This window comes from Scyliorhinus torazame, chromosome 21 (genome assembly GCF_047496885.1).
Source record: "Scyliorhinus torazame isolate Kashiwa2021f chromosome 21, sScyTor2.1, whole genome shotgun sequence".
In the NCBI taxonomy this organism is placed as follows: domain Eukaryota; kingdom Metazoa; phylum Chordata; class Chondrichthyes; order Carcharhiniformes; family Scyliorhinidae; genus Scyliorhinus; species Scyliorhinus torazame.
In genome coordinates, this window is record NC_092727.1 from 66,514,545 (window position 1) to 66,540,926 (window position 26,382).

Consider the following 26,382-nt stretch of genomic DNA (forward strand, 5'->3'; position numbering starts at 1 on the left):
CATTTGCTACCTTCCAATCTGAAGGCACAATTCCAGAATCGATCGAATTTTGAAAGATGATCATTGATGCATCTACTATCTCTACAGCTGCCTCTTTCAATGCTTTAAATCATCAGGTGCAGGGGATGTATCAACTTAATTCTCCAGTACTAACTTACTAATGCTAATTTCTTTTAGTTCCTCATTCTCACTTGTCCCTTGGTCCTGGCGTATTTCTGAGAGGTTTTTGTGGACCTTTCTCTGTGAAGACAGACACAATGTATTTTAGTTTCTCTGCTCTTTCTTTCTTTATCATGGAATCATTGAGTTCCTACAGTGTAGAAAGAGGCTATTCAGCCCATCGTGTCTGCACTGGCTCTCCAAAAGAGCACCCTACCTAGGCCCACACCCCGGCCTGTCCCTTACCCCACCTTACCTACACATCCTTGGACACTAAGGGGCAATTTAGCATGGTCAATCTACCTAACCAACACATCTTTGGACTGTGAGAGGATACGAGAGCACCTGAAGGAAACCCACGCAGACACTGAGAGAAAGTGCAAACGCCACACAGACAGTGGCCCAAGGCCAGAATCGAACCTGGATCCCTGGTGCTGTCAGGCAGCAGTACTAACCACTGTGCTGCCGTGCCACCCTGACTCTGCCTATAATAGACACATGTTTGTCTTTAGGCTAATCCTTTTCCTTTTTACACACCTATAGAAGCTTTTCCAATCCAGTTTTCAGTTTCTCACTAGTTTATTCTCATTTTCTCTTTCCCTTTCTTTATCAATTTCTTAGTCCTCTTTTGATGAATTCTAAAAGTTCCCAATCCTTTTCATTTGATTTACTACAATCTTTAATTTCTTTTGTTAGCCATGGTTGATTTTCTTTTCCTTTGAGTTTTTGTGCCTTGAAGGAATGTTTGTTTGTTGTAAACCAAGTATTTATTCTTTAAATATTAACCATTGCCCGCCTACCATCATACCTTTTAATGTAGTTTCTCAATCCACCACAGCCAAATTTTCCCTCATACCTTCATAGCTTCCTTTATTTAGATTTAAGATCCTCGTTTTGGATAGAGCTACATCTTTCAAACTTGATGGAAAATTCCATTTTATTATGGTCACTCTTCCCAAAAGATTATTTTACAAGATTATTGATTGGTCCTTTCTCATTGCACAATACTAGATTTAAAATAGCATGTTGTCTAGTTGGGATGTGTAAGCACTTCACAACAGAGTCGTTATTACGAGGGAGGAAATGTTAGGTGTGTTAAAAAACATTAGGTCGACAAATCCCCAGAGCCAGATGTCATCTATCCCAGATTACGGAGGGAGACAAGAGATAAAATTGCTGGGCCTCTGACAAAAATCTTTGTGTCCTCGTTGGCAACAGAGGATTCCAGAGGATTGGAGGATAGCCAATGTTGTACTGTTATTTAAGAAGGGTTGCAAGGATAATCTGGGTAATTATAGGTCAGTGAGCTTGACGTCAGTGATAGTAAAATTGTTGGAAAAGATTCTCAGAGATAGGATCTGTGCACATTTGGAAATGAATGGTCTTATTAGCAACAGATAGTGTGGTTTTGTACGCGAGGTGATGTCTCACTAATTTAATTGAATATTTTGAGGAGGTGACAAAAATGATTGATGAGGGAAGGTCTGTGGATGTTGTCTACATGGACTTTAGTAAAGTATTCGATAAGGTCCCTCTTGACAGGCTGGTGCAAAAGATTAAATCACATGGGAGTCAAGGGTGAACTAGCTGGATGGATTCAGAATTGGCTTGGCCATAGAAGACAGAGGGTAGCAGTGGAAGAGTATTTTTCCTAATGGAGGTCTGTAACTATCAGTACTGGGACCTCTGTTCTTTGTAATATGTATAAATGACTTGGAAGAAAACGTAGCGGGTCTGATTAGTGAGTTTGTGGATGATACTAAGATTGCAGGAGTTGCGCATAGTGATGAAGATTGTCAGAGAATACAACAGGATATAGATAGGCTGCAAAATTGGGCAGAGAAATGGCAGATGGAATTTAACCCAGACAAATGCGAGGTGATGCATTTTGGTAGATCCAATTCAGGTGGGAGCTATAAAATAAATGGCAGAACCATCAGTAACACAGAGATAGAGAGAGATCGGGGCATGCAGGTCCACGGATCCTTAAAAGTGGCGGCACAGGTGGAAATGGTGGGAAAGAAAGCATATGGCTTGCTTGCCTTCATAGGACAGGGTATCGAGTATAAAAGCTCTAAAATTATGTTACACTTATATCGAACGTTGGTTAGGCCACATTTGGAATACTGTGTCCAATTCTGGTCACCACACTACCAGAAGGATGAGGAGGCTTTGGAGAAAAGGTTTGCCAGGATGTTGCCTGGTACTAGCTATGAGGAGAGATTAAATAAACTGCGATTGCACTCCCTAGAGAGACAGAGACTGAGGAGAGACCTGATAGAAGTATATAAAATTATTAGGGGTGTAGATAGGGTGAACAGTTGGAGGCTTTTTCCCCAGGGCGGAAATGACAATTACAAGGGGCACAAGTTCAAGATGAGGGGGGACAGGTTCAGTGGAGATGTGCGGGGAATGTTTTTTACACAGAGGGTGGTGGTGGCCTGGAATGCACTACCAAGTGAGGTGATTGAGGCAGATACGTTAGTGGCCTTTAAGACTTTTCGCGTTAGGCACATGAACAGACGGGGTAGAGAAGGATACAGGCAGTTGGTCTAGATGGGACTCGTGATCGGTGTAGGTTTGGAGGGCCGAAAGGCCTGTTCCTGTGCTGTATTGTTCTTTGTTCTTTTGTTCTTTGTTCCTAAACATACCGCTCCAGGTAATAATCCTCCACAGCATTTGTGCTAATTAGATTTACCCAGTCCATCTGTAGATTGAAGTCCATGAATATTACTGTATTATCCTTGTTATGTGCACCCTAATTTCCTGATTTATACAGTGCCCTACATCATCACTGATGTTCAATGACCTATAAACAACACCTATGAATGTTTGCTGCACTTTACTGTTTCATAGCTCCACCTATAACTGATTCTACCTCTTGATTTTCTGATCTAAGAAATGTACCAATCTTACTAAAGTACTGATCTCATCCTCTATTAACAGCACGACCCCATCTCATTTTCCTTTTTGTCCATCATTCCTAAATGTTGAATACCCCTTGAATTTAGCATTGGTCACCCTGTAGCTATATCTCTGCAATGGCAATTAGCCATTAACATATCTTTGTGCCATCAATTCCCCTAAGTTGTTGCAAATGTTGTGTTCATTCAGATACAGTGCCTTTAATTCTACCTTTTAAACATTATTTTGACCCTATTTGATGCTGGCATCCAATACTGCTGCAGTCTATTCTCATTCATCACTTTCTACTTCGCTTTACAGCTTTATATTTCTGCTATCTGAAATCGCTCTCAATTGTACATGACTATTAGTCCCGGTCCTGCTAAGATGCAAGCCGTGTTCCTGGTGCAGGTCCTAATCATCCCAGAACCGGTCCCGGTGCCCCCAAGATTTAAAAGCCCCCCCCCCCCTGCATTATCTCTCCCATCACCTGTTCATTTGCTCAATCCTCCTATTTCTATACTCATTGCCATGTGGCACTGGGGGTAATCTTGGGATTACTGCCTTAGAAATCCTGTGTTCCAATCTCTTTCCTATCCTAACAGGAATCTGCATTTGTAGATCACAAACACATTAGGAATCAGACAATCCTGTGGATTCCTATATGGACAGGAATCACTCCCAGTGGATCCTTATCTTATCGGGAATCAGTCCCTGTGGACCCGTATTGCATTGAGAATCAGATTCTGTGGATCCCTAACCAATCAGAAATTACTCCCTATGCATCCCTATCCCATCATGAATCACTTCCTGTGGATCCCTATCCCATCATGAATCACTTCCTGAGGATCTCTATTTCACCAGAAATTATTCCCTGTAGATTCTTGTCCTGTCAGGAATCAATCCCTGTGGATCCCTCTGCTGTCGGGAATTAGTCCCTGTAGATCCCTGTGCTGTCGGGAATCAATCCCTGTGGACCCTTATCCCATCAGGAATCAGGTCCTGCAGACCCCTATCCCATCAGGAATTAGACCCTGTGGATCCCTTTCCCATCAGGAATAGATTCCTGTCGGTCACTATCCCACCGTCGGGGTAGGAGGGGAGGCAGGTGGAGAAGCTGATAAAAACAGGGCCTGATGCTTACAGAAACGTTTGAAAGAAAGAAAGTCTTTTTGTTTTCCTGCTATGTTTAAGGTTATTGGCAATTGGTTTTGCTCCATTGCTGAACTGTTTACTTGCTGACCATTACTGCTTCCCTTCCTGAACCAGAATCGCATTGCAAAGCAACCCCTCACTTACCACAACGGCAGTGAGAATGGGAACCTGGAAAATCCACTTCAAGCTTCCAGCACTTAGGTCCCAACAGCTGAAAAAGAGAAGAAGGAGGTTTCTGTGGTGATCTTTGTGAGGGCTTTCCAGGATGGAAGGTGTAGTGATCATAAAGATATACAAAGCTCTTTTGAAGAACTAAACTAATTTTATTAAGACTACTAAATTTGAGTTTGACACTTATTCTGAGTAGCAAACATACATGTAAGAATTAAACTACACTCTCTAATACTATCTCTATCTACTAATTATAACTATTATATCTTAACTAACTCTGCAATATACTATGAATCTTATGTTCTTCAGCTCCAGTCTAATCTCCTCCCCTTAGCTTAAGAGCTAGTGCAATTTATAGTACTGTCCCTTAGCTCCCTCTAGTGGCTAGGTTTAACATAACTTTAACTCTTTGCATGCTGTACATTTGTACAATGTCACATCCCCCTTTCTTTGAGAAAAATGTTGGCTATACATTTTCTTATTTACAGTACTATACAGCATGTCAACAATGCTAGAACTAATGCTAGATTTACAGATTCAATCTATTTGGAGGTTTCCTACATCTTGTAAATCTTCTTAATGTTACAACAGTGTTATTTGAATAATCTGGTACATTTGACAACATAGCTTTTGGAAAGTAATTTGTAGGAAATATGAGCTGTTGACTCGTGGTAGCTGATTCTGTGAATGTAACAGATTGTTTGAGTTTCAAGAGATCTCTTCTATTTCGACAAAAAATCTTTCCAGGTTCTCTTCTGATCACGTATGATCTTGGTGTGAATTCATTGAGTATTTTTGCAATGTCCATCCATCCACCTTCAGGATTACAAATGTGTACAATATGTTCTTTGAGTGTAGATGTGATTTGGAGTTTTATCATAATACTTCTTTTGCTTAATCTTCAGTTGCTGCATTTTTTTATGCATGACTTTGTTTGGAACTATTAGAGTTGGTAACATAGCACATATTCTTCATCCCATCACTAGTTGTGCTGACAGTGCTAAATCAAAGGCCTTTCTGTCCTCCATAGCTTTTTTGAGAAGCTATTTTAGAATTCCCATCCCTTTCTCAGCTTTCCAGTTTGCCTGCGGGTCTAGTGGGCAGCAAGTTACATGTATGAAGTTATAGTCATTCCAGGCTGCTAAAACACGGTCCATTGTCTGTGACAACAGTAACTGGTATGCTATGACTGGCAAATGCATTTTTTGTTGCCCTGACAACTGAATGCGTTGTTGAGTCAGATAATTTGATAACCTCTGGAAAATTTGAGTAATACTAAATGATTATCAAATAATCACAGCGTTGAAAGTAAAATATGTCTATGGCGACTTTTGTCCATGGTTGAGTAACTAGTTCGCTTTCCACCAAGGTCTGCTTATATTGTGTCGGTTGGTGCATTTGGCATATCCAACACTGTTGAATGTAGTTGTCTATATCCTTGTTGATTTCCAGCCAATACACCGATTGCCGTGCACTTCTTCTACATTTCTCAATGCCTTGATGTTCTTCATGGATTTGTGTGAGAATGTCTTATCTAAGACATGATGGAATTACAATGTGGTCCCCTTTCAATAGAAAGTTGTCTATTGTTGTCAGGTCTTCTTTGACGTTGCAAAAGTTTGCACATTTACCTTTAGGCCAGTCAGTACGTAGATATTGTATCACTTGTTGAAGTGTCATCTCTCGTAGAGTTTCTGCCTTGATTATTTGTAGTTTAGTATCTGTGACAGGTAGCACTGCTGTGATGACGTTGGCTTGTGCTTCAATACCGAGTACAACGTCAACAGCTTTGTTATCCTCGTGCATTGTGGCTCTGGATAACGTATCCGCAAGTACTAAATCTTTCAAATCAGGGAAAGAGTTGGCAGTGTGAATTCTCTGCATCAGGTTTAGCTGGATACATGCATCTACTCTAATAAGTGAGGATTTTGTGTCATCCACAATTTCAACATCAAGTGGAATTCTAATGTCACCACTCTGAACTATGAGGTAGCATGAAACTTTTGTTGCTATTTCATTTCCATTATAGTCTGTTAATCTACAATGGGTCTTTTTATATTTTGGGTGGGTTGCTACTTTGCCCAATCCGATTCTGGGGCGTCATTCTCCGACCCCCCGCCGGGTTGGAGAATCGCCGGGGGCTGCCGTGAATCCCGCCCCCGCCGGTTGCCGAAGTCTCCGGTACCGGATATTCGGCGGGGGCGGGAATCGGGCCTCACCGGTTGGCGGGCCCCCCCGCTGGATTCTCCGGCCCGGATGGGCCGAAGTCCCGCCGATAAATTGCCTGTCCCGCCGGCGTGGATTAAACCACCTTTTGAACGGCAGGACGAGGTGGCGTGGGCGGGCTCCGGGGTCCTGGGGGGGGCGCGGGGCGATCTGACCCCGGGGGGTGCCTGCACAGTGGCCTGGCCCGCGATCGGGGCCCACCGATCCGCGGGCGGCCCTGTGCCGTGGGGGCACTCTTTCCCTTCCGCCTCCGCCACGGTCTCCACCATGGCGGAGGCGGAAGAGACTCCCTCCACTGCGCATGCGTGGGAAACGGTCAGCGGCCGCTGACGCTCCTGCGCATGCGCCGCCCGGGGATGTCATTTCCGCGCCAGCTGGCGGGGCAACAAAGGCCATTTCTGCCAGATGGTGGGGCGGAAATTCCTCCGGCGTCGGCCTAGCCCCTCAATGTTGGGGCTCGGCCCCCAAGGGCGCGATGCCCGTCTGATTGGCGCCGTTTTGGGCGCCAGTCGGCGGACATCGCGCCGTTTCGGGAGAATTTCGCCCCAGTTATCAAATTAGTGTGTGTGCCAATTTAAATTGTACCGCTGATCCATTTATGATCAATGTTTTTATCCAATCTTTATTTCTGTCGGATAGTTGCCTGATTGGTTTATCAGCAGTATCGTTTCCATTTGTTTTAGTGATTGCTTCTATTATGAAGTAGTCCAGTGAAGTAGGCATAGTGAGATCAATCTTTGATTTTAAAATGTTTTCTTCTTCTTCCTTGTTTTGTATCGTGTTGACTTTTTTATGCTGTTGAAATGCCTTTTTTAATTGTTTCGGCTGTTTTGTTGTGTTAAATTTTGTAGCAAAATGATTGAGTTTGTTACATGTTGTACACCTTCTCCCAAATGCAAGATAGTGTTGCTTTAAGTGGGAGTGTCCACAGCGTGTACATGTCATCACGTTGGTGACATCATGCATAAACCTCTCGTGCGCATGTGCAAATCGGTCAACTTCCGGTTCGCGTCTTTTTCAAAGTGCGATGGGCAGAATGTCGAATGTCCATTTTGCTTTTCTTTCTTACCTGCGCATGCACAAAACGGCTACCTGCTGCAGCGTGATTCGTTTTAAACTGCGTCACAGAGGCAATGGCGCTGACCACGCTGCTGAAGTTTGCACCTTTATTATGGGATCTGAATTCAGCATATTCACTGGTGGCTTGCTTACTTGCTTTACAGAGGTTGATGGCTTCTTCTAAAGTTAAGTTTGGTTTTCTTAATGAATGTTCCCGCATTTGCTCTTCAAATATGCCAAACGCAACTTGGTCATGCAAGATTGATTCAGTAATTGAGGAAAAATTACAGGATTGCGCTCAGAGCCTGAAATTAGTTAGAAAAGAGTCAAAAGATTCACCTTTTAGCTGCACCTTTTGTTCAAAATGCATATCTCATACACCTCATTGACCTGTTTTTTGCAATGAGAGTCAAATCTTTCCATTACATTTTCATGCTTATTTTTAACTTCATTTTCTGAGATATCAAGTGAGTTAAAGAGTTCAAATGCCTCCGTAGTAGGAGAGCTATTTTCCTAGTCAGGAGCTATTTTCTTATTCAGGAGCTGATTCAAGTGCTCTGGTTTCCTCCCACAGTTCAACAATGTGCAAGTTTGGTGGATTGGCCTTGCTAAATTGACCCTTAGGGTGGGGTTGGAATAATAGGGCGTGTTTTGGGCCTATTTGGGCCTGGTGGTCTTTCAAATGATTGGTGTAGACTCAATGGGCCGAATGGCTATAAGGATTCTATGATTCTATGTGGCACATGAGATCCTACCAAGGAATGTGGCAATGTTCACATAATCAGATTCAGTAACAAAACGGAGAAATATTGACCAGGAGACTAGGGAGAACTCTTTTTTTCTTCTTCACAGAAAAGACTGCGACCCCAGTTTTGTTCCATTCCCAATCCCCACACAGGTGCCTGAAGTCCATTTCTCTGCACAATTTACTCTCCGTGAATGATAACAGAACTAATAAAAGGGGAGACAGGAATGGTGACTGACCCTGACTGGAGATTTTTTTCAATAATGTCAGGAGGCACCTTGAACAAAACCAGAATCCCTCAAGAGTTGCCTTAACGGTGAAGCAAACTGTCATCAGTGAACACGGAAGATTTGAATGTATTCCTGATTGAATGGACCATGAAGGGAAAGGGGGAGAAGAAGAAAAATGAAATGCGGGGATTAAATACAGAAAGACAAGCTCAGTGAGGGGTGGATTAACTGGCCTTTTCTGTGTCCCTGTGACAGTGATCTCATCTCAGCTCCCAGGGTAATTAAAACTAGAGAGAGAATAGAGACCTTTTGCTTCTGGTGTCTCCTCTCTATTCACCTAATAAAGAAAACAATTGCACTTCTACCAAGCCTTTCAAAGCCTCAGCATATTCCAAAGCGAAGTACAGCCAATGAAATACTTTTGAAATGTGTTTTGCAACATCGTTGTGGTCATGTTGGAAATGGAGGAGCCTGCACATAGCGAGCTCCCAGAAACAACACTGTGATAACTAACCTGATAATTTTATTGAAGGCTAAGGGATAAATATTGGCCAAGGCATCAGGGAGAAATCCCCTGGTCATCTTTGAATACCGCTATAGAATCCCTTAGATTCTTAGACATGGGACAAAATAATTCAAAACAATTGGCAAAAGGAGTAGAAGTGATGTGAAGAAAAATGTTTTCATCCAGAGGGTGGTTGGAGTCTGGAATGAACTTCCTGAGAGGATGGTGCAGGCTCGTTCAATCGAGGTGCTCAAAAGTGAATTGGATTGTTATCTGAAAATAGAGAATGTGCCACATCATGGGGATACGGCAGAGGAGTGGGACTGGGAGAATGCTTTTGCAGAGAGACAGTGCAGACTTGATAGGCCAAATGGCCTCCTTGTGCACTGTAAAGGTTCTGTGATAACATCTCATCCAACAGTGCAGCACTCCTTCAGTACTACCCGGAGTACCACGGTACTACCACGGTACAATTATGTGCTCTAAATGCCCCACCCACATCAGGCTTTGGACTGAACCAGAGTTGACCAGCCAGCTTTCAAAGACTTTACACTGCTCCAATATTTAGGCAGTCCCAGGCATTCATTAAAGCCTACATAACACCTCTGCTGTTGGAATCAAGAGAGTACATACTGTGTATCAGCTAGCGATGCCCTGGCACTTGCCCATACAGCCACCACCACAGCTGGAACACCTGGGGACAATTCAGAAACAGCTGTCAGAGATCTCAAATCCACCATTCAGTACACACAGCAGCTAACAACAACAAAAATGTAGTTATATAGCAACTTTAATGGTTGTGAAACACGACAAGGGGTGTTACTGAACATGACCTGGTCCATAAGGAAATAATACTGGTGGTATGGTTTAACGAATGTCTCAAAGGAGAACAGGGAGGTTTAAAGAGGGAATTACAGAGTTGAAGGGCTCAGTCAGCTAAGGGCACATCCCTCAATGGTGGAACAATTAAAATCGGGAATGTTCAAGAGGACAGAATTGAAGTAGGGCAGATAAATTTGAGGATTTTAAAGCTGGAAGAGATTGCAGAGATTGGGAGGGTGAGCCTTGGAAGGATTTGTAAACAAGGATGGAATTTTTTTAAAATCGAGGCATTGCTTAAACAGTGCCAGTTGTTATAGTCCAAAAAGCCAGCGGTGAAGGATGGTACTGGAGCCAAACTTTACTCAGTCTGACATTTATTTACAGTGTGAAACATCACAAGCATTCACCTCCAAATCCAACCGCACTCTAGTTTCAGCAAATGTTTCCTCGTATGTGTTCAAGTGAAATCCCAATTAAGAGCACAGGATATACAAGAAATCGGAGCAGGAGTGGACTACTCGGTCCATCGAGCCTGTTCTGCCATTCAATACATTCATGGCTGATCTTGGGTTTCAACTCCATTTTCTCACCCGCTCCCCGTACCCCTTAATTCCTTCAAACCAGAAACCTCTCGATCCCACAGCTTTAAATCTATTCAACAATGGAGCATCCACAACTCTCTGTTGTAGAGAATTCCAAAGATTCCTTATCTCCTAAATGATCAGCTCCTTATCCTGAGACTGTGCCTCTAGTTCTAGATACCACCACGGGATAAAATATCCTCGAGGCATTTACTTTATCACGCCCCTGCAAAACCTTGTAGGTTTCAATGAGATTTCCTCTCATTCTTCTAAACTCCAGAGAATATAAACCCAATTTACTTAGCCTCTCATCATTGGCCAAGCCCCCTGTCTTTAGTGAACCTTCATTGTATTACCTCTAATGTAAGAATATCTTTTCTTAAAGATGGAGACCAAAATTACACACATATTCCAGATGTGATCCCACCAAAGCCCCACGCAATTTATTAGCAACCAAAATGAATAACTTCACACTTTCCAAGACTGTATTCCATCTACTATCCTGTTGCCCAGTCACTTAACCTGTCCTTATCACTTTGTAGCCTATGTCTGCCCGACGGTTTGCCTTTCCACCTCACTTTGTAACATCAGCAAACCTTGATACATTACTCACTTGCATATATTTAGCATAAGTGACATAAAATGCAGCATAGGTATGCGAGCACAGGGATGATGGGTGAATGAGACTTGGTGCTAGTTCGGGCTTAGGCAGCAGAGTCTTGGTTGATGTTGAGTTTTTAGCTTCTACACATTTTATACAAGCTGATAGAAGTGATATTAGAAATGTATAGGAATATATAGAACTTACAATGAGGAACAGACCATTTGGCCAACGAATCCATCCCAGTGTGTATCCCCCACATGAGCAAGAAGTCCCGCTGCTGGAATGCCTGTCCCGCCGGCGTGGATTAAACCACCTATCTTACCGGCGGGACAAGGCGGCGCGGGCGGGCTCCGGGGTCCTGGGGGGGCGCGGGGCGATGTGGCCCCGGTTGGTGCCCCCACGGTGGCCTGGCCCACGATCGGGGCCCACCGATCCGCGGGCGGGCCTGTGCCATGGGGGCACTCTTTTCCTTCCGCCTTCGCCACGGTCTCCACCATGGAGGAGGCGGAAGAGACTCCCTCCACAGCGCATGCGCGGGGATGCCGTGACCGGCCGCTAACGCTCCCGCGCATGCGCCGTCCGGAGATGTCATTTCCCCGCCAGCTGGCGGGGCACCAAAGGCCTTTTCCGCCAGCTGGCGGGGCGGAAATTAGTCCGGCGCGGGCCTAGCCCCTTAAGGTTGGGGCTCGGCCCCCCAAGATGTGGAGGTTTCCGCACCTTTGGGGCGGCGCGATGCCCGACTGATTTGCGCCGTTTTGGGCCCCAGTCGGCGGACATCGCGCCGATACCGGAGAATTTCGCCCCTGATCTTGAATGGTCCGATGGGCGGGATTCTCCGGTCCCCAGCCACGTGTTTCCCAACGGCGTGCCATTCGCTGGCGGTGGGATTCTATATTCCCACCACTTGTTAATGGGGTTTCCCATTGAAGCCCCCCCACACCATCAGGAAACTCATGGGCAGGGGTGCTCTGCCGATGGGAAAAGTGAGTCGCAACGGCTGGAGAATTCCAGCCAGAGTTTTTGCCTCTCTCACTTAGCCTGAAAGTGAATTCCCAGCCTCATGACTCTGTGTGAAATATCCTCTCCAAAGCATCTCTGTTCTCTCTATATTGCATTCAATGCTGTAACTGAACACTGAAGAGGGGTTGACATCAGCTCATCATTATCTCTTGAATTTTATGCTCTGAACTTCCTGTGACAAAACCTAGAACCTCATCAACCTGCCGTTAATGTTCTTTCATGTTGTGCCTCCCAATCCCTTTGCTCTCCCCCAACGCTCGGTCTACTCTCATTCACAGTCTGGCTATTGCTGCAGCTTTTTAACCAAAATGTAACATTCCATCCTGAATTCCCCTACTGGCCTCCCCGAACAGGTGCCGGAAAGTGGTGACTAGGGGCTTTTCACAGTAACTTCATTGAAGCTTACTTGTGACAATAAGCGATTATTATTATTATGTCTCTGCTTTGGATCCCCTTCCTGACCTTATTAACATCCCTTTGCAATCTTCTTTGATCTGCTGAAGAATTATCTGCATTTCAATGTTGGCATTATCTGCAACTTTCAACACAATTCCTCCTAGCCCTTTATCTAAATCAATGACATACATAGTGAATAGAAGTGGTTCCAGAACTGAACCCTGTGAGACATCAGTTCTAATCACACTGAAAAAACAGCCTCAACCTCTACTGTGTGGTTCCCCGAGCTGCACCAGCACCGTTGGGATTGTGCTGGGCCCAGTGTCCTGGTGAATTGTATAAATCGGACTGTACAGAGGGCATTAAACTAAATAGCGAAGGAGAGAGTTAACATTTAGAAAGTTAAAGGGTGGCATGGTGGCACAGTGGTTAGCGCTGCTGCCTCAGTATCAGGGACCCAGGTTTAATTCCGGCCTTGGGTCATTGTCTGTGTAGAGTTTGTACGTTCTCCCCGTGTCTGCGTGGGGGTTTCCTCCAGGTGCTCCAGTTTCCTCCCATAGCCCAAAGATGTGCAGTTCAGGTAGATTGTCTATGCTAAGTTGCCCCTAAATATCCAAAAGGATGTGTAGGTTAGATTAAGAGGTAAATGGGATAGGGTGGGGGACTGAGCTTGGGTGACGAACTCTTTCAGAGGGTCGGTGCAGATTAATTGGGTTGAATGGCCTCCTTCTGGTGGTAGGGATTCTATGATTCTATAATAGTGGAGAGTAACGATGTGGGTAATGATAACCAGAGTGAGGCAGGAAGGGCCAGTGTGTACAAACGTGAGTGCACCAGCAATTGTGGTCAAGGTAGAGGGAAACTGAAAAAAACACAGAAGACTCTTTATTACACCATATGACCATAAGACATAGGAGCGGAAGTAAGGCCATTCGGCCCATCGAGTCCACTCCACCATTCAATCATGGCTGATTTCAACTCCATTTACCCGCTCTCTCTCCATAGCCCTTAATTCCTCGAGAAATCAAGAATTTATCAACTTCTGTCTTAAAGACACTCAACGTCCCGGCCTCCACCGCCCTCTGTGGCAATGAATTCCACAGACCCACACTCTCTGGCTGAAGAAATTTCTCCTCATCTCTGTTCTAAAGTGACTCCCTTTTATTCTAAGGCTGTGCCCCCGCGTCCTAGTCTCCCCTGCTAATGGAAACAACTTCCCTACATCCACCCTATCTAAGCCATTCATTATCTTGTAAGTTTCTATTAGATCTCCCCTCAACCTCCTAAACTCCAATGAATATAATCCCAGGATCCTCAGACGTTCATCGTATGTTAGGCCTACCATTCCTGGGATCATCCGTGTGAATCTCCACTGGACCCGCTCCAGTGCCAGTATGTCCTTCCTGAGGTGTGGGGCCCAAAATTGCTCACAGTATTCTAAATGGGGCCTAACTAATGCTTTATAAAGCTTCAGAAGTACATCCCTGCTTTTGTATTCCAAGCCTCTTGAGATAAATGACAACATTGCATTTGCTTTCTTAATTACGGACTCAACCTGCAAGTTTACCTTTAGAGAATCCTGGACTAGGACTCCCAAGTCCCTTTGCACTTCAGCATTATGAATTTTGTCACCGTTTAGAAAATAGTCCATGCCTCTATTCTTTTTTCCAAAGTGCAAGACCTCGCACTTGCCCACGTTGAATTTCATCAGCCATTTCTTGGACCACTCTCCTAAACTGTCTAAATCTTTCTGCAGCCTCCCCACCTCCTCCATACTACCTGCCCCTCCACCTATCTTTGTATCATCGGCAAACTTAGCCAGAATGCCCCCAGTCCCGTCATCTAGGTCGTTAATATATAAGGAGAACAGCTGTGGCCCCAACACTGAACCCTGCGGCACACCACTCGTCACCGGTTGCCATTCCGAAAAAGAACCTTTTATCCCAACTCTCTGCCTTCTGCCTGACAGCCAATCGTCAATCCATGTTAGTACCTTGCCTCGAATACCATGGGCCCTTATTTTACTCAGCAATCTCCCGTGAGGCACCTTATCAAAGGCCTTTTGGAAGTCAAGATAGATAACATCCATTGGCTCTCCTTGGTCTAACCTATTTGTTATCTCTTCAAAGAACTCTAACAGGTTTGTCAGGCACGACCTCCCCTTACTAAATCCATGCTGACTTGTCCTAATCCGACCCTGCACTTCCAAGAATTTAGAAATCTCATCCTTAACAATGGATTCTAGAATCTTGCCAACAACCGAGGTTAGGCTAATTGGCCTATAATTTTCCATCTTTTTCCTTGTTCCCTTCTTGAACAGGGGGGTTACAACAGCGATCTTCCAATCTTCTGGGACTTTTCCTGACTCCAGTGACTTTTGAAAGATCATAACTAACGCCTCCACTATTTCTTCAGCTATCTCCTTTAGAACTCTAGGATGTAGCCCACCTGGGCCCGGAGATTGATCAATTTTTAGACCTTTTAGTTTCTCTAGCACTTTCTCCTTTGTGATGGCTACCATATTCAACTCTGTCCCCTGACTCTCCGGAATTGGTGGGATATTACTCATGCCTTCTACTGTGAAGACTGACGCAAAGTACTTATTTAGTTCCTCAGCTATTTCCTTGGCTCCCATCACAAAATTACCAGCGTCATTTTGGAGTGGCCCAATGTCAACTTTTGCCTCCCGTTTGTTTTTAATGTATTTAAAGAAACTTTTACTATCATTCCTAAGGTTACTGGCTAGCCTACTTTCAAATTTGATCCTCTCTTTCCTTATTTCTCTCTTTGTTATCCCCTGTTTGTTTTTGTAGCCTTCCCAATCTTCTGACTTCCCACTACTCTTTGCCACATTATAGGCTTTCTCTTTTGCTTTGATGCATTCCCTAATTTCCTTTGTCAGCCATGGCTGCCTAATCCCCCCTCTGATAACCTTTCTTTTCTTTGGGATGAACCTCTGTACTGTGTCCTCAATTACTCCCAGAAACTCCTGCCATTGCTGTTCTACTGTCTTTCCCCCTAGGCTCTGCTCCCAGTCGATTTTCGTCAGTTCCTCCCTCATGCCCCTGTAGTTACCTTTATTTAACTGTAACACCTTTACATCTGATTCAACCTTCTTTCTTTCAAATTTGGAGATTGAATTCTACCATATTATGATCACTGCCTCCTAAGTGCTCCCTTACTTTAAGATCTTTAATCAAGTCTGGCTCATTACATAACACTAAGTCCAGAATGGCCTGTTCCCTCGTGGGCTCCATCACAAGCTGTTCCAAAAAGCCCTCCTGTAAACATTCAATGAATTCCCTTTCCTTGGGTCCACTGTCTGCACTGTCGGAATTCTATGGTTCTGTTCTAAGAAGTGGTAATGATTTTGGGGGTGATATATTAGCATGGATAAAAGATTGGCTAACTAACAGGAAACAGGATAGCTGGGACATTTGCAGGTTGGCAAGCTGCAACTAGTAGATTGGCACAGGGATCAGTACTGGGGTCTCAACTAAATACAATCTATATTAATAATTTAGGTGAAGGGATTGAGTGTATCGTGGCCAAACTTGCTGATGATGCAAAGATATAAAGATAGGAAAGCAAGTGGCGATGAGGACACAAACAGGTAAGCTAAGCAAAAATTGGCAGATGGAGTATAATGAGGGAAATATCATTTAAATGGATTGAGGCTGCAGAATGTTGCAATACGGAGGGACAGGATGACCTCACACATATTGTTTATATCATTTCTGATTTAATATCTAAATATCAAAGATATCGGGGATATGGGGATACTGGAGGAAAATGGCCTTGAGGTAGAAGATCAGCCATGATTTAATTGGTGGAGCAGACTCGAGTGGGTAAATTGCCTACTCCTGTCCCTATGTTCCTATGAATCACAAAAATAAAAGTTTCAATGAAATATTATAGAAAGGATATTATAAAACTAGAGAGAGTGCAGAAAAGATTTACTAGGACGTTACCGGGACTTGATGGTTTGAGTTGTAAGGCGAGGCTGGATAGACTGGGACTTTTTCCCCGGAGTGTAGGAGGCCTAGGGGTGATCTTATAGAGGTCTATAAAATAATGAGGGACATAGATAAGTCAACATCTTTTCCTAAAGGTAGGGGAGTCTAAACTACGGAGCATAGGTTCAAGGTGAGAGGGGAGAGACACAAAAGGGTCCAGAAGAGCAATTTTTTCACACAGAAGGTGGTGAGTGTCTGGAATGAGCTGCCAGAGGCAGTAGTAGAGGCGGGTACAACTTTCTCTTTTAAAAAGCATTTGTACAGTTATATGGGAAAGCTGGGTATAGAAGGATATGAGCCAAATGCGGGCAATTGGGACTGGATTAGTGATAAAAACTGGACGGCATGGACAAGTTGGGCCGACGGGCCTGTTTTTCATGCTCTAAACCTCTATGAATCTATAACTCTATGAAACACGTGAAGGGGCAGTGGGTAATTTTGAAGGGAAATAGAATGTCCATATTGATTGAAAGTGTTGCTACAGAAGGCAGTAGAGCGGAGCTGCTGATTGGTGTTGCAAGGGAAATTTGCATACCTCTGTCGTGGTCACCCTAAATTGAAGGTGTACCTGAGCTAGAGACCCTAGCTGTTCGAGTGAAGACAAGCATCCAGCAGAGGGCAGTAGAGTGGAGCTGCTGATTGGTGTTGCAAGGGAAATTTGCATACCTCTGTCGTAGTCACCCTAAATTGAAGGTGTACTTGAGCTAGAGACCCTAGCTGTTCGCGTGAAGGCGAGCATCCAGCAGAGGGCAGTAGAGTGGAGCTGCTGATTGGTGTTGCAAGGGAAATTAGCATACCTCTGTCGTGGTCACCCTAATTTGAAGGTAGTTTGTGGAGGAGTTGTTGTCAAGTGACACTTAAACCCGAAACACTTCTTCAGTGTTTCCCTCCCTACCCCCTCCTCTAACCAAAAAAAACAACCGCTGTGAAAATCAAGAGGAAGGCTCGAGGTCAGTGACTGGTAAGTAGTTGTTTCTGTTTTCTTTTTCTTTTCATTGGTATATTGATATTTTTTTTTCTTCGTTGTTTATTTTATTTTTTTGTAAATTGTAATTGTTGAAGTTAACCGAAGGTTTAAGACATGGCAGGAGATCTCAGACCCGTGTCATGCTCCTCGTGTACGATGTGGGAGCTCAGGGACACGTCCACTGTCCCTGGCTCCTTCACATGCAAGAAGTGTGTCCAGTTGCAGCTCCTGTTAGACCGCTTGACGGCTCTGGAGCTGCGGATGGACTCACTTTGGAGCATCCGCGATGCTGAGGACGTTGTGGATAGCACGTTTAGCGAGTTGGTCATACCGCAGGTGAAAGGTACTGAGGGAGATAGAAAATGGGTGACCAAAAGACAGAGCAAGAGTAGGAAGGCAGTGCAGGTGTCCTCTGCGGTCATCTCCTTGCAAAACAGATATACCGCTTTGGATACTGTTGAGGGAGATGGCTCACCAGCGGAAGGCAGCAGCAGCCAGGTTCATGGCACCATGGCTGGCTCTGCTGCGCAGCTGGGCAGGAAGAAGAATGGCAGGGCTATAGTGATAGGGGACTCAATTGTAAGGGGAATAGACAGGCGGTTCTGTGGACGGAATCGAGACTCCTCCCTGGTGCAAGGGTCAAGGATGTCTTGGAGTGGTTGCAGGACATTCTGGGGGGGGGGGAGGGGTGAACAGCCAGCTGTCGTGGTGCACATAGGCACCAACGATATAGGTAAAAAATGGGACGCGGTCCTACAAGCTGAATTTTGGGAGTTAGGAGTTAAACTAAAAAGTAGGACCTCAAAGGTAGTAATCTCAGGATTGCTACCAGTGCCACAAGCTAGTCAGAGTAGGAATGTCAGGATAGATAGGATGAATGCGTGGCTCGAGAGATGGTGCAAGAGGGAGGGATTCAAATTCCTGGGACATTGGAACCGATTCTGGTGGAGGTGGGACCAGTACAAACCGGATGGTCTGCACCTGGACAGGACTGGAACCGATGTCCTAGGGGGGGTGTTTGCTAGAGCTGTTGGGGAGGGTTTAAACTAATGTGGCAGGGGGATGGGAACCGAAGCAGGAAGTTGGAAGGTAGTAAAACAGGGACAGAAACAAAAGGCAGTAAGGGGGAAAGTGTAAGGCAGAGAAGCCATAGTCTAAAATCAAAAATGGCGACAGTACAAGGTACAGTGACTGAGGGGAGCTCAGTGAACAGGACCAGGAATACTAAAAGGAATAAAACGGGAAGTGAAAACATTAATGGTAAGCAGGTTGTTACATGAACATATGGGTTCAACGACAAGGAAAATTAGGAGAAAGGTTAAGAGGAAATATAACTTAGGAGAGGTTACTGATTGAGGTGTTAAGATTCAGAACAGAGGTAAAAAAGCCAACATAAGTGTACTTTACCTGAATGCTCGTAGTATTCGGAATAAGGTAAATGAGTTGATGGCGCAAATCATCGTGAATGACTATGATTTAGTGACCATTACTGAAACATGATTAAAGGATGGTCACGACTGGGAGTTAAATATCCAAGGGTATCAAACTATTCGGAAGGACAGAGTGGATGGTAAGGGAGGTGGTGTAGCTCTGTTATTTAAGGATGACATCCGGGCAACAGTAAGGGATGACATCGGTGCTATGAAGGATAAGGTTGAATCCATTTGGGTGGAAATCAGGAATAGTAAGGCGAAAAAGTCACTGATAGGAGTAGTCTATAGGCCACCAAATAGTAACATTATGGTGGGGCAGGCAATAAACAAAGAAATAACGGATGCATGTAGAAATGGTACAGCAGTTATCATGGGGGATTTTAATCTACATGTCGATTGGTTTAACCAGGTCGGTCAAGGCAGCCTTGAGGAGGAGTTTATAGAATGTATCCGCGATAGTTTCCTCGAACAGTATGTAATGGAACCTACGAGGGAACAAGCGGTCCTAGATCTGGTCCTGTGTAATGAGACAGGATTGATTCAGGATCTCATAGTTAGGGATCCTCTCGGAAGGAGCGATCACAATATGGTGGAATTTAAAATACAGATGGAGGGTGAGAAGGTAAAATCAAGCACTAGTGTTTTGTGCTTAAACAAAGGAGATTACAATGGGATGAGAGAAGAACTAGCTAAGGTAGACTGGGAACAAAGACTTCATGGTGAAACAGTTGAGGACCAGTGGAGAACCTTCCAAGTGATTTTTCACAGTGCTCAGCAAAGGTTTATACTAACAAAAAGGAAGGACGGTAAAAAGAGGGAAAATCGACCGTGGATATCTAAGGAAATAAGGGAGAGTATCAAATTGAAGGAAAAAACATACAAAGTAGCAAAGATCAGTGGGAGACTAGAGGACTGGGAAATCTTTAGGGGGCAACAGAAAGCTACTAAAAAAGCTATAAAGAAGAGTAAGATAGATTATGAGAGTAAACTTGCTCAGAATATTAAAACAGATAGTAAAAGTTTCTACAAATATATAAAACAAAAAAGAGTGGCTAAGGTAAATATTGGTCCTTTAGAGGATGAGAAGGGAGATTTAATAATGGGAGATGAGAAAATGGCTGAGGAACTGAACAGGTTTTTTGGGTTGGTCTCCACAGTGGAAGACACAAATAACATGCCAGTGACTGATGGAAATGAGGCTTAGACAGGTGAGGACCTTGAGAGGATTGTTATCACCAAGGAGGTAGTGATGGGCAAGCTAATGGGGCTAAAGGTAGACAAGTCTCCTGGACCTGATGGAATGCATCCCAGAGTGGTAAAAGAGATGGCTAGGGAAATTGCAAATGCACTAGTGATAATTTACCAAAATTCACTAGACTCTGGGGTGGTCCCGGCGGATTGGAAATTAGAAAACGTGGCACCACTGTTTAAAAAAGGAGGTAGGCAGAAAGCGGGTAATTATAGGCCAGTGAGCTTAACTTCGGTAGTAGGGAAGATGCTGGAATCTATCATCAAGGAAGAAATAGCGAGGCATCTGGATGGAAATTGTCCCATTGGGCAGACGCAGCATGGGTTCATAAAGGGCAGGTCGTGCCTAACTAATTTAGTGGAATTTTTTGAGGACATTAACAGTGCGGTAGATAATGGGGAGCCAATGGATGTGATATATCTGGATTTCCAGAAAGCCTTTGACAAGGTGCCACACAAAAGGTTGTTGCATAAGATAAAGATGCATGGCATTAAGGGGAAAGTAGTAGCATGGATAGAGGATTAGTTAATTAATAGAAAGCAAAGAGTGGGGATTAATGGGTGTTTCTCTGGTTGGCAATCAGTAGCTAGTGGTGTCCCTCAGGGATCAGTGTTGGGCCCACAACTGTTCACAATTTACATCGATGATTTGGAGTTGGGGACCAAGGGCAATGTGTCCAAGTTTGCAGACGACACTAAGATGAGTGGTAAAGCAAAAAGTGCAGAGGATACTGGAAGTCTGCAGAGGGATTTGGATAGGCTAAGTGAATGGGCTAGGGTCTGGCAGATGGAATACAATGTTGACAAATGTGAGATTATCCATTTTGGTAGGAATAACAGCAAAAGGGATTATTATTTAAATGATAAAATATTAAAACATGCTGCTGTGCAGAGAGACCTGGGTGTGCTAGTACATGAGTCGCAAAATGTTGGTTTACAGGTGCAACAGGTGATTAAGAAGGCAAATGGAATGTTGTCCTTCATTGCCAGAGGGATGGAGTTTAAGACTAGGGAGGTTATGCTGCAATTGTATAAGGTGTTAGTGAGGCCACACCTGGAGGATTGTGTTCAGTTTTGGTCTCCTTACTTGAGAAAGGATGTACTGGCACTGGAGGGTGTGCAGAGGAGATTCACTAGGTTAATCCCAGACCTGAAGGGGTTGGATTACGAGGAGAGGTTGAGTAGACTGGGACTGTACTTGTTGGAATTTAGAAGGATGAGGGGGTATCTTATAGAAACATATAAGATTATGAAGGGAATAGATAGGATAGATGCGGGCAGGTTGTTTCCACTGGCGGGTGAAAGCAGAACTAGGGGGCATAGCCTCAAAATAAGGGGAAGTAGATTTAGGACTGAGTTTAGGAGGAACTTCTTCACCCAAAGTGTTGTGAATCTATTGAATTCCTTGCCCAGTGAAGCAGTAGAGGCTCCTTCATTAAATGTTTTTAAGATAAAGAAAGATTGTTTTTTGAAGAATAAAGGGATTAAGGGTTATGGTGTTCAGACCGGAAAGTGGAGCTGAGTCCACAAAAGATCAGCTATGATCTCATTGAATGGCGGAGCAGGCTTGAGGGGCCAGATGGCCTATTCCTGCTCCTAGTTCTTATGTTCTTATGTACAGCTGTATAGGGTATTGTTGAGACCACAGTTTGAGCACAAGACAAAGTTTTGGTCACTTTATTTAAGTAAGATAAATATGCATTGGAGGCAGTTCAGACAATGTTCATAGGCCGATTCCCAGCATGAAGGAGGTGTCTTACAAGGAAACGTTGAGCAGGTTGGGCCTATACTCATTGGAGTATACTTGTGTGTGACACAGTGGTTAGCATTGCTGCCTCACAGCAACAGGAAATGGCCTCCTTCTACACTGTAGGGATTCTATGGATCTATAGACTTTAGAGGCAATCTTATTAAAACATATGAGATCCTGTGAGGTTTGATACAGTGGATGCTGAGAGGATGTTTCCCCTTGTGGGATTATCTGGAACTAGGGAAGGTGAATTTCAAAATAAGGGTTTTCCCATTTAAGCTGGGTGATGAGGAGGAATTTCTTCTCCCCAAAGGTTGTTAATATTCCAGATTATCGATCCCAAAGAGCTGTGGAGGGTGGATGTGGATTGGTAAATATATTTAAGGTTAAGTTAGACAGAATTTTTTATCTACAAGGATTACGGCAGCAGGCAAGAAAGTGGAATTGGCCACAATGAAATCAATATGGATGAATGGTGGGGCAGGCTCCAAAGGCCGAATGTCCTCCTCCTGCTCCTTATGTGCTTGACAGATCCATTCGGGGAATCCTATGATTTAGGGTCAAGCCAATGGGGTGGTGTTCTGAGATTGTGCAACTGTTTGATGAATTATTGAGCTGAGGGATGAGGACGTCAAGAACAAGGGGCGTCATTCTCCGACCCCCCGCCGGGTCGGAGAATGGCCGTTGGCCGCCGTGAATCCCGCCCCCGCCCCCGCTGAAGTCTCCGGTACCGGAGATTGGGCGGGGGCGGGAATCGGGCCGCGCCGGTTGGCGAGACCCCCCGTTCAATTCTCCGGCCCGGATGGCTCCGATCTGACCCCGGGGGTTACCCCCACGGTGGCCTGGCCCGCGATCGGGGCCCACCGATCGGCGGGTGGGCCTGTGCCGTGGGGGCACTCTTTCCCTCTGCCTCCGCTACGGCCTCCACCATGGCGGAGGCGGAAGAGACTCGCCCCACTGCGCATGCGCGGGAAACTTTCAGCGGCCGCTGACGCTCCCGCGCATGCGCCGGGAAACTGTCAGCGGCCACTGATGCTCCCGCGCATGCGCCGCATTTCCGCGCCAGCTGGCGGGGAAACAAACGCCATTTCCGCCAGCTGGCGCGGAAATGCGGCGCATGCGCGGCCTCAATGTTGGGGCTAGGCCGCCAAAGATGCGGAGCATTCCGCACCTTTGGGTCGGCGCGATGCCCGTCTGATTGGCGCCGTCTTTGGCGCCAGTCGGCGGACATCGCGCCGTTGGGGGAGAATTTCGCCCAAGAATAAAGAATACAGCACAGGAACAGGCTCCAGGCCTGCGCCGACCATGGTACCTGCCTAAACTAAAATCGCCTGCACTTACGGAGTCCGTATCCCTCTATTCCCACCCTATTCATATATTTGTCTAGATGCCCCTTAAATGTCACTATCGTACCTGCTCCCATCACCTCCCCAGGTGGCGTATTCCATATATTTACCATCCTCTGTGTAAAACACTTGCCTCGCACATCTGTTCTAAACTTTTTTGGCACACACTTTAAACCAATGTCCCCTAGTACTGGACTCTCCTACCCGAGAAAAGAGCATCTGACTATCCACTCTGTCCATGCCGCTCATAATCTTGTAGACCTGCGGACCCCGGAAGCGTAGAAGATTTTAGTTTAGACGGGCAGCATGGTCGGCGCAGGCTTGGAGGGCCGAAGGGCCTGTTCCTGTGCTGTACTTTTCTTTGTTCTTTGTCCTCTGACCTCTAGCAGGTCGCCTCTCAACTTCCGTGGTTCCAGTGAAAACAGACTGAGTTTACCTAACCTCTCCTCATAGCTAATCAAACCTCTCCTCCTAGCATTCATTGAGAGGAAGACACCAATCAGTGGCAGACACTTAACCAAGCAACAAGTACATAGGATAGGATGTGCACCATTCTTACCCCAGCCAATCAGAGTTAATGCCCAGAGATATTTCTTGTCCGATCGGAAAGCCATGAAGATCAGACTGTGCAGGTATAGGCCCTCCACCAGGATCCAGTAGTAATTAGTAGCGAGAAAGTACAGGAATATCGTCACTGCCACTTTACAACCAGCCTGCAAATGAACAGTTCAGTTACCACACTGGAAAGACACTGGACGCAATACTGATGTGCTGTGTGTGTGTGTCATTAGCAGAAACATTCAGTTGCACGGTGCACACTTTCCAGGGACGAGGTGGCCAACTAAGCCCTCAGTATGGCAGGCAGGTAGAAAGTGTGTGTGCATTTTCAGCAAGAATTGTATCAAAGCCCCCCACCACCCCAACCTCTCCCACGCAAACCTAGACCCTCCCCCAGAGACTTGACTCTTCCCCACCCACCTCTAACCAACCAAATCCTTACTGACTTACCTGAACACTTACCTTCCCCCTGGGCCCTTTAAATCTACCTGCTTTACTGCAGCCAGTGTGGATAAAAAAAAGAGGGGGAAGCCACTCAGTCCAGATGCAATGAGGGATGGGCAATAATTAGCCAGTGATACCCACAATAAATAAAAAATATGTTGAGAAACCTTTAAATAGAAAAACAAATGGGTGTGGCCTCCCTGTGGTCACTGGAGTTACACTGTGCTGGGTCCTGCACTGGAGTTACACTGTGCTGGGTCCTGCACTGGAGTTACATTGCGCTGGGTCCTGCACTGGAGTTACACTGTGCTGGGTCCTGCACTGGAGTTACATTGCGCTGGGTCCTGCACTGGAGTTACATTGCGCTGGATCCTGCACTGGAGTTACATTGCGCTGGGTCCTGCACTGGAGTTACATTGCGCTGGATCCTGCACTGGAGTTACATTGCGCTGGGTCCTGCACTGGAGTTACACTGGTCTGGGTCCTGCACAGGAGTTGAATTGCGCTGGGTCCTGCACTGGAGTTACATTGCGCTGGGTCCTGCACTGGAGTTACATTGCGCTGGGTCCTGCACTGGAGTTACACTGTGCTGGGTCCTGCACTGGAGTTACACTGTGCTGAGTCCTGCACTGGAGTTACATTGTGCTGGGTCCTGCACTGGAGTTACACTGCGCTGGGTCCTGCACTGGAGTTACATTGCGCTGGGTCCTGCACTGGAGTTACACTGCGCTGGGTCCTGCACTGGAGTTACATCGCGCTGGGTCCTGCGCTGGAGTTACATTGTGCTGGGTCCTGCACTGGAGTTACATTGCGCTGGGTCCTGCACTGGAGTTACATTGCGCTGGGTCCTGCACTGGAGTTACATTGCGCTGGGCCCTGCACTGGAGTTACATTGCGTTGGGTCCTGCACTGGAGTTACATCTTGCTGGGTCCTGCACTGGAGTTACATTGCGTTGGGTCCTGCACTGGAGTTACATTGCGCTGGGCCCTGCACTGGAGTTACATTGCGTTGGGTCCTGCACTGGAGTTACATCTTGCTGGGTCCTGCACTGGAGTTACATTGCGCTGGGTCCTGCACTGGAGTTACACTGTGCTGGGTCCTGCACTGGAGTTACATTGCGCTGGGACCTGCACTGGAGTTACATTGTGCTGGGTCCTGCACTGGAGTTACATTGTGCTGGGTCCTGCACTGGAGTTACATTTTGCTGGGTCCTGCACTGGAGTTACATTGCGCTGGGTCCTGCACTGGAGTTACATTGCGTTGGGTCCTGCACTGGAGTTACATCTCGCTGGGTCCTGCACTGGAGTTACATTGCGCTGGGTCCTGCACTGGAGTTACATCTCGCTGGGTCCTGCACTGGAGTTACATTGTGCTGGGTCCTGCACTGGAGTTACACTGTGCTGGGTCCTGCACTGGAGTTACATTGCGCTGGGACCTGCACTGGAGTTACATTGTGCTGGGTCCTGCACTGGAGTTACATTGTGCTGGGTCCTGCACTGGAGTTACATTGCGCTGGGTCCTGCACTGGAGTTACATTGCGTTGGGTCCTGCACTGGAGTTACATCTCGCTGGGTCCTGCACTGGAGTTACATTGCGCTGGGTCCTGCACTGGAGTTACACTGTGCTGGGTCCTGCACTGGAGTTACATTGCGCTGGGTCCTGCACTGGAGTTACATCGCGCTGGGTCCTGCACTGGAGTTACATCGTGCTGGGTCCTGCAGAGACCTTTTCACTGCAGACTCCAAACAGCTCCAGTGAGTGGAGATTAGAAAACAAGTTTCCAGAGGAGGTCAGTGCATTTTAAACTCCAGTGGGCCAGGGCCTTCCACCGCTGGGTGGGAGTTACGATCCAAAATTAGATTAATATCATTCTTGGGATGTGGACTTTCCGGAAGGCTTGACATTTCTGCCCATCCCTAGGGGGCCCATGTGAAAGGCTTGATTGCCCACTTCACAGGGGAATTATTGTGGGCCTGGGGCCCCGGGGTCACAGTAACAGGTTCCCTTCCCTGGAGGATATTAATCAACCAGTGTTACGACAT

General features: G+C 45.7%; 1 protein-coding gene across 1 annotated transcript in view; it reads right to left on the minus strand.

Moving 5' to 3' along the window:
• The window catches only part of LOC140398329 (parathyroid hormone/parathyroid hormone-related peptide receptor-like), a 275,848-nt gene that overhangs the window by 160,977 nt on the left and 88,489 nt on the right, over positions 1–26,382 (minus strand). The window contains exons 6-8 of the mRNA XM_072486901.1: positions 23,897–24,050; positions 9,788–9,848; positions 4,363–4,429 (exon numbers count right to left, since the gene is read on the minus strand). Coding sequence (XP_072343002.1) covers positions 4,363–4,429; positions 9,788–9,848; positions 23,897–24,050 — 282 coding nt within the window. The remainder of the gene's footprint in view (positions 1–4,362; positions 4,430–9,787; positions 9,849–23,896; positions 24,051–26,382) is intronic.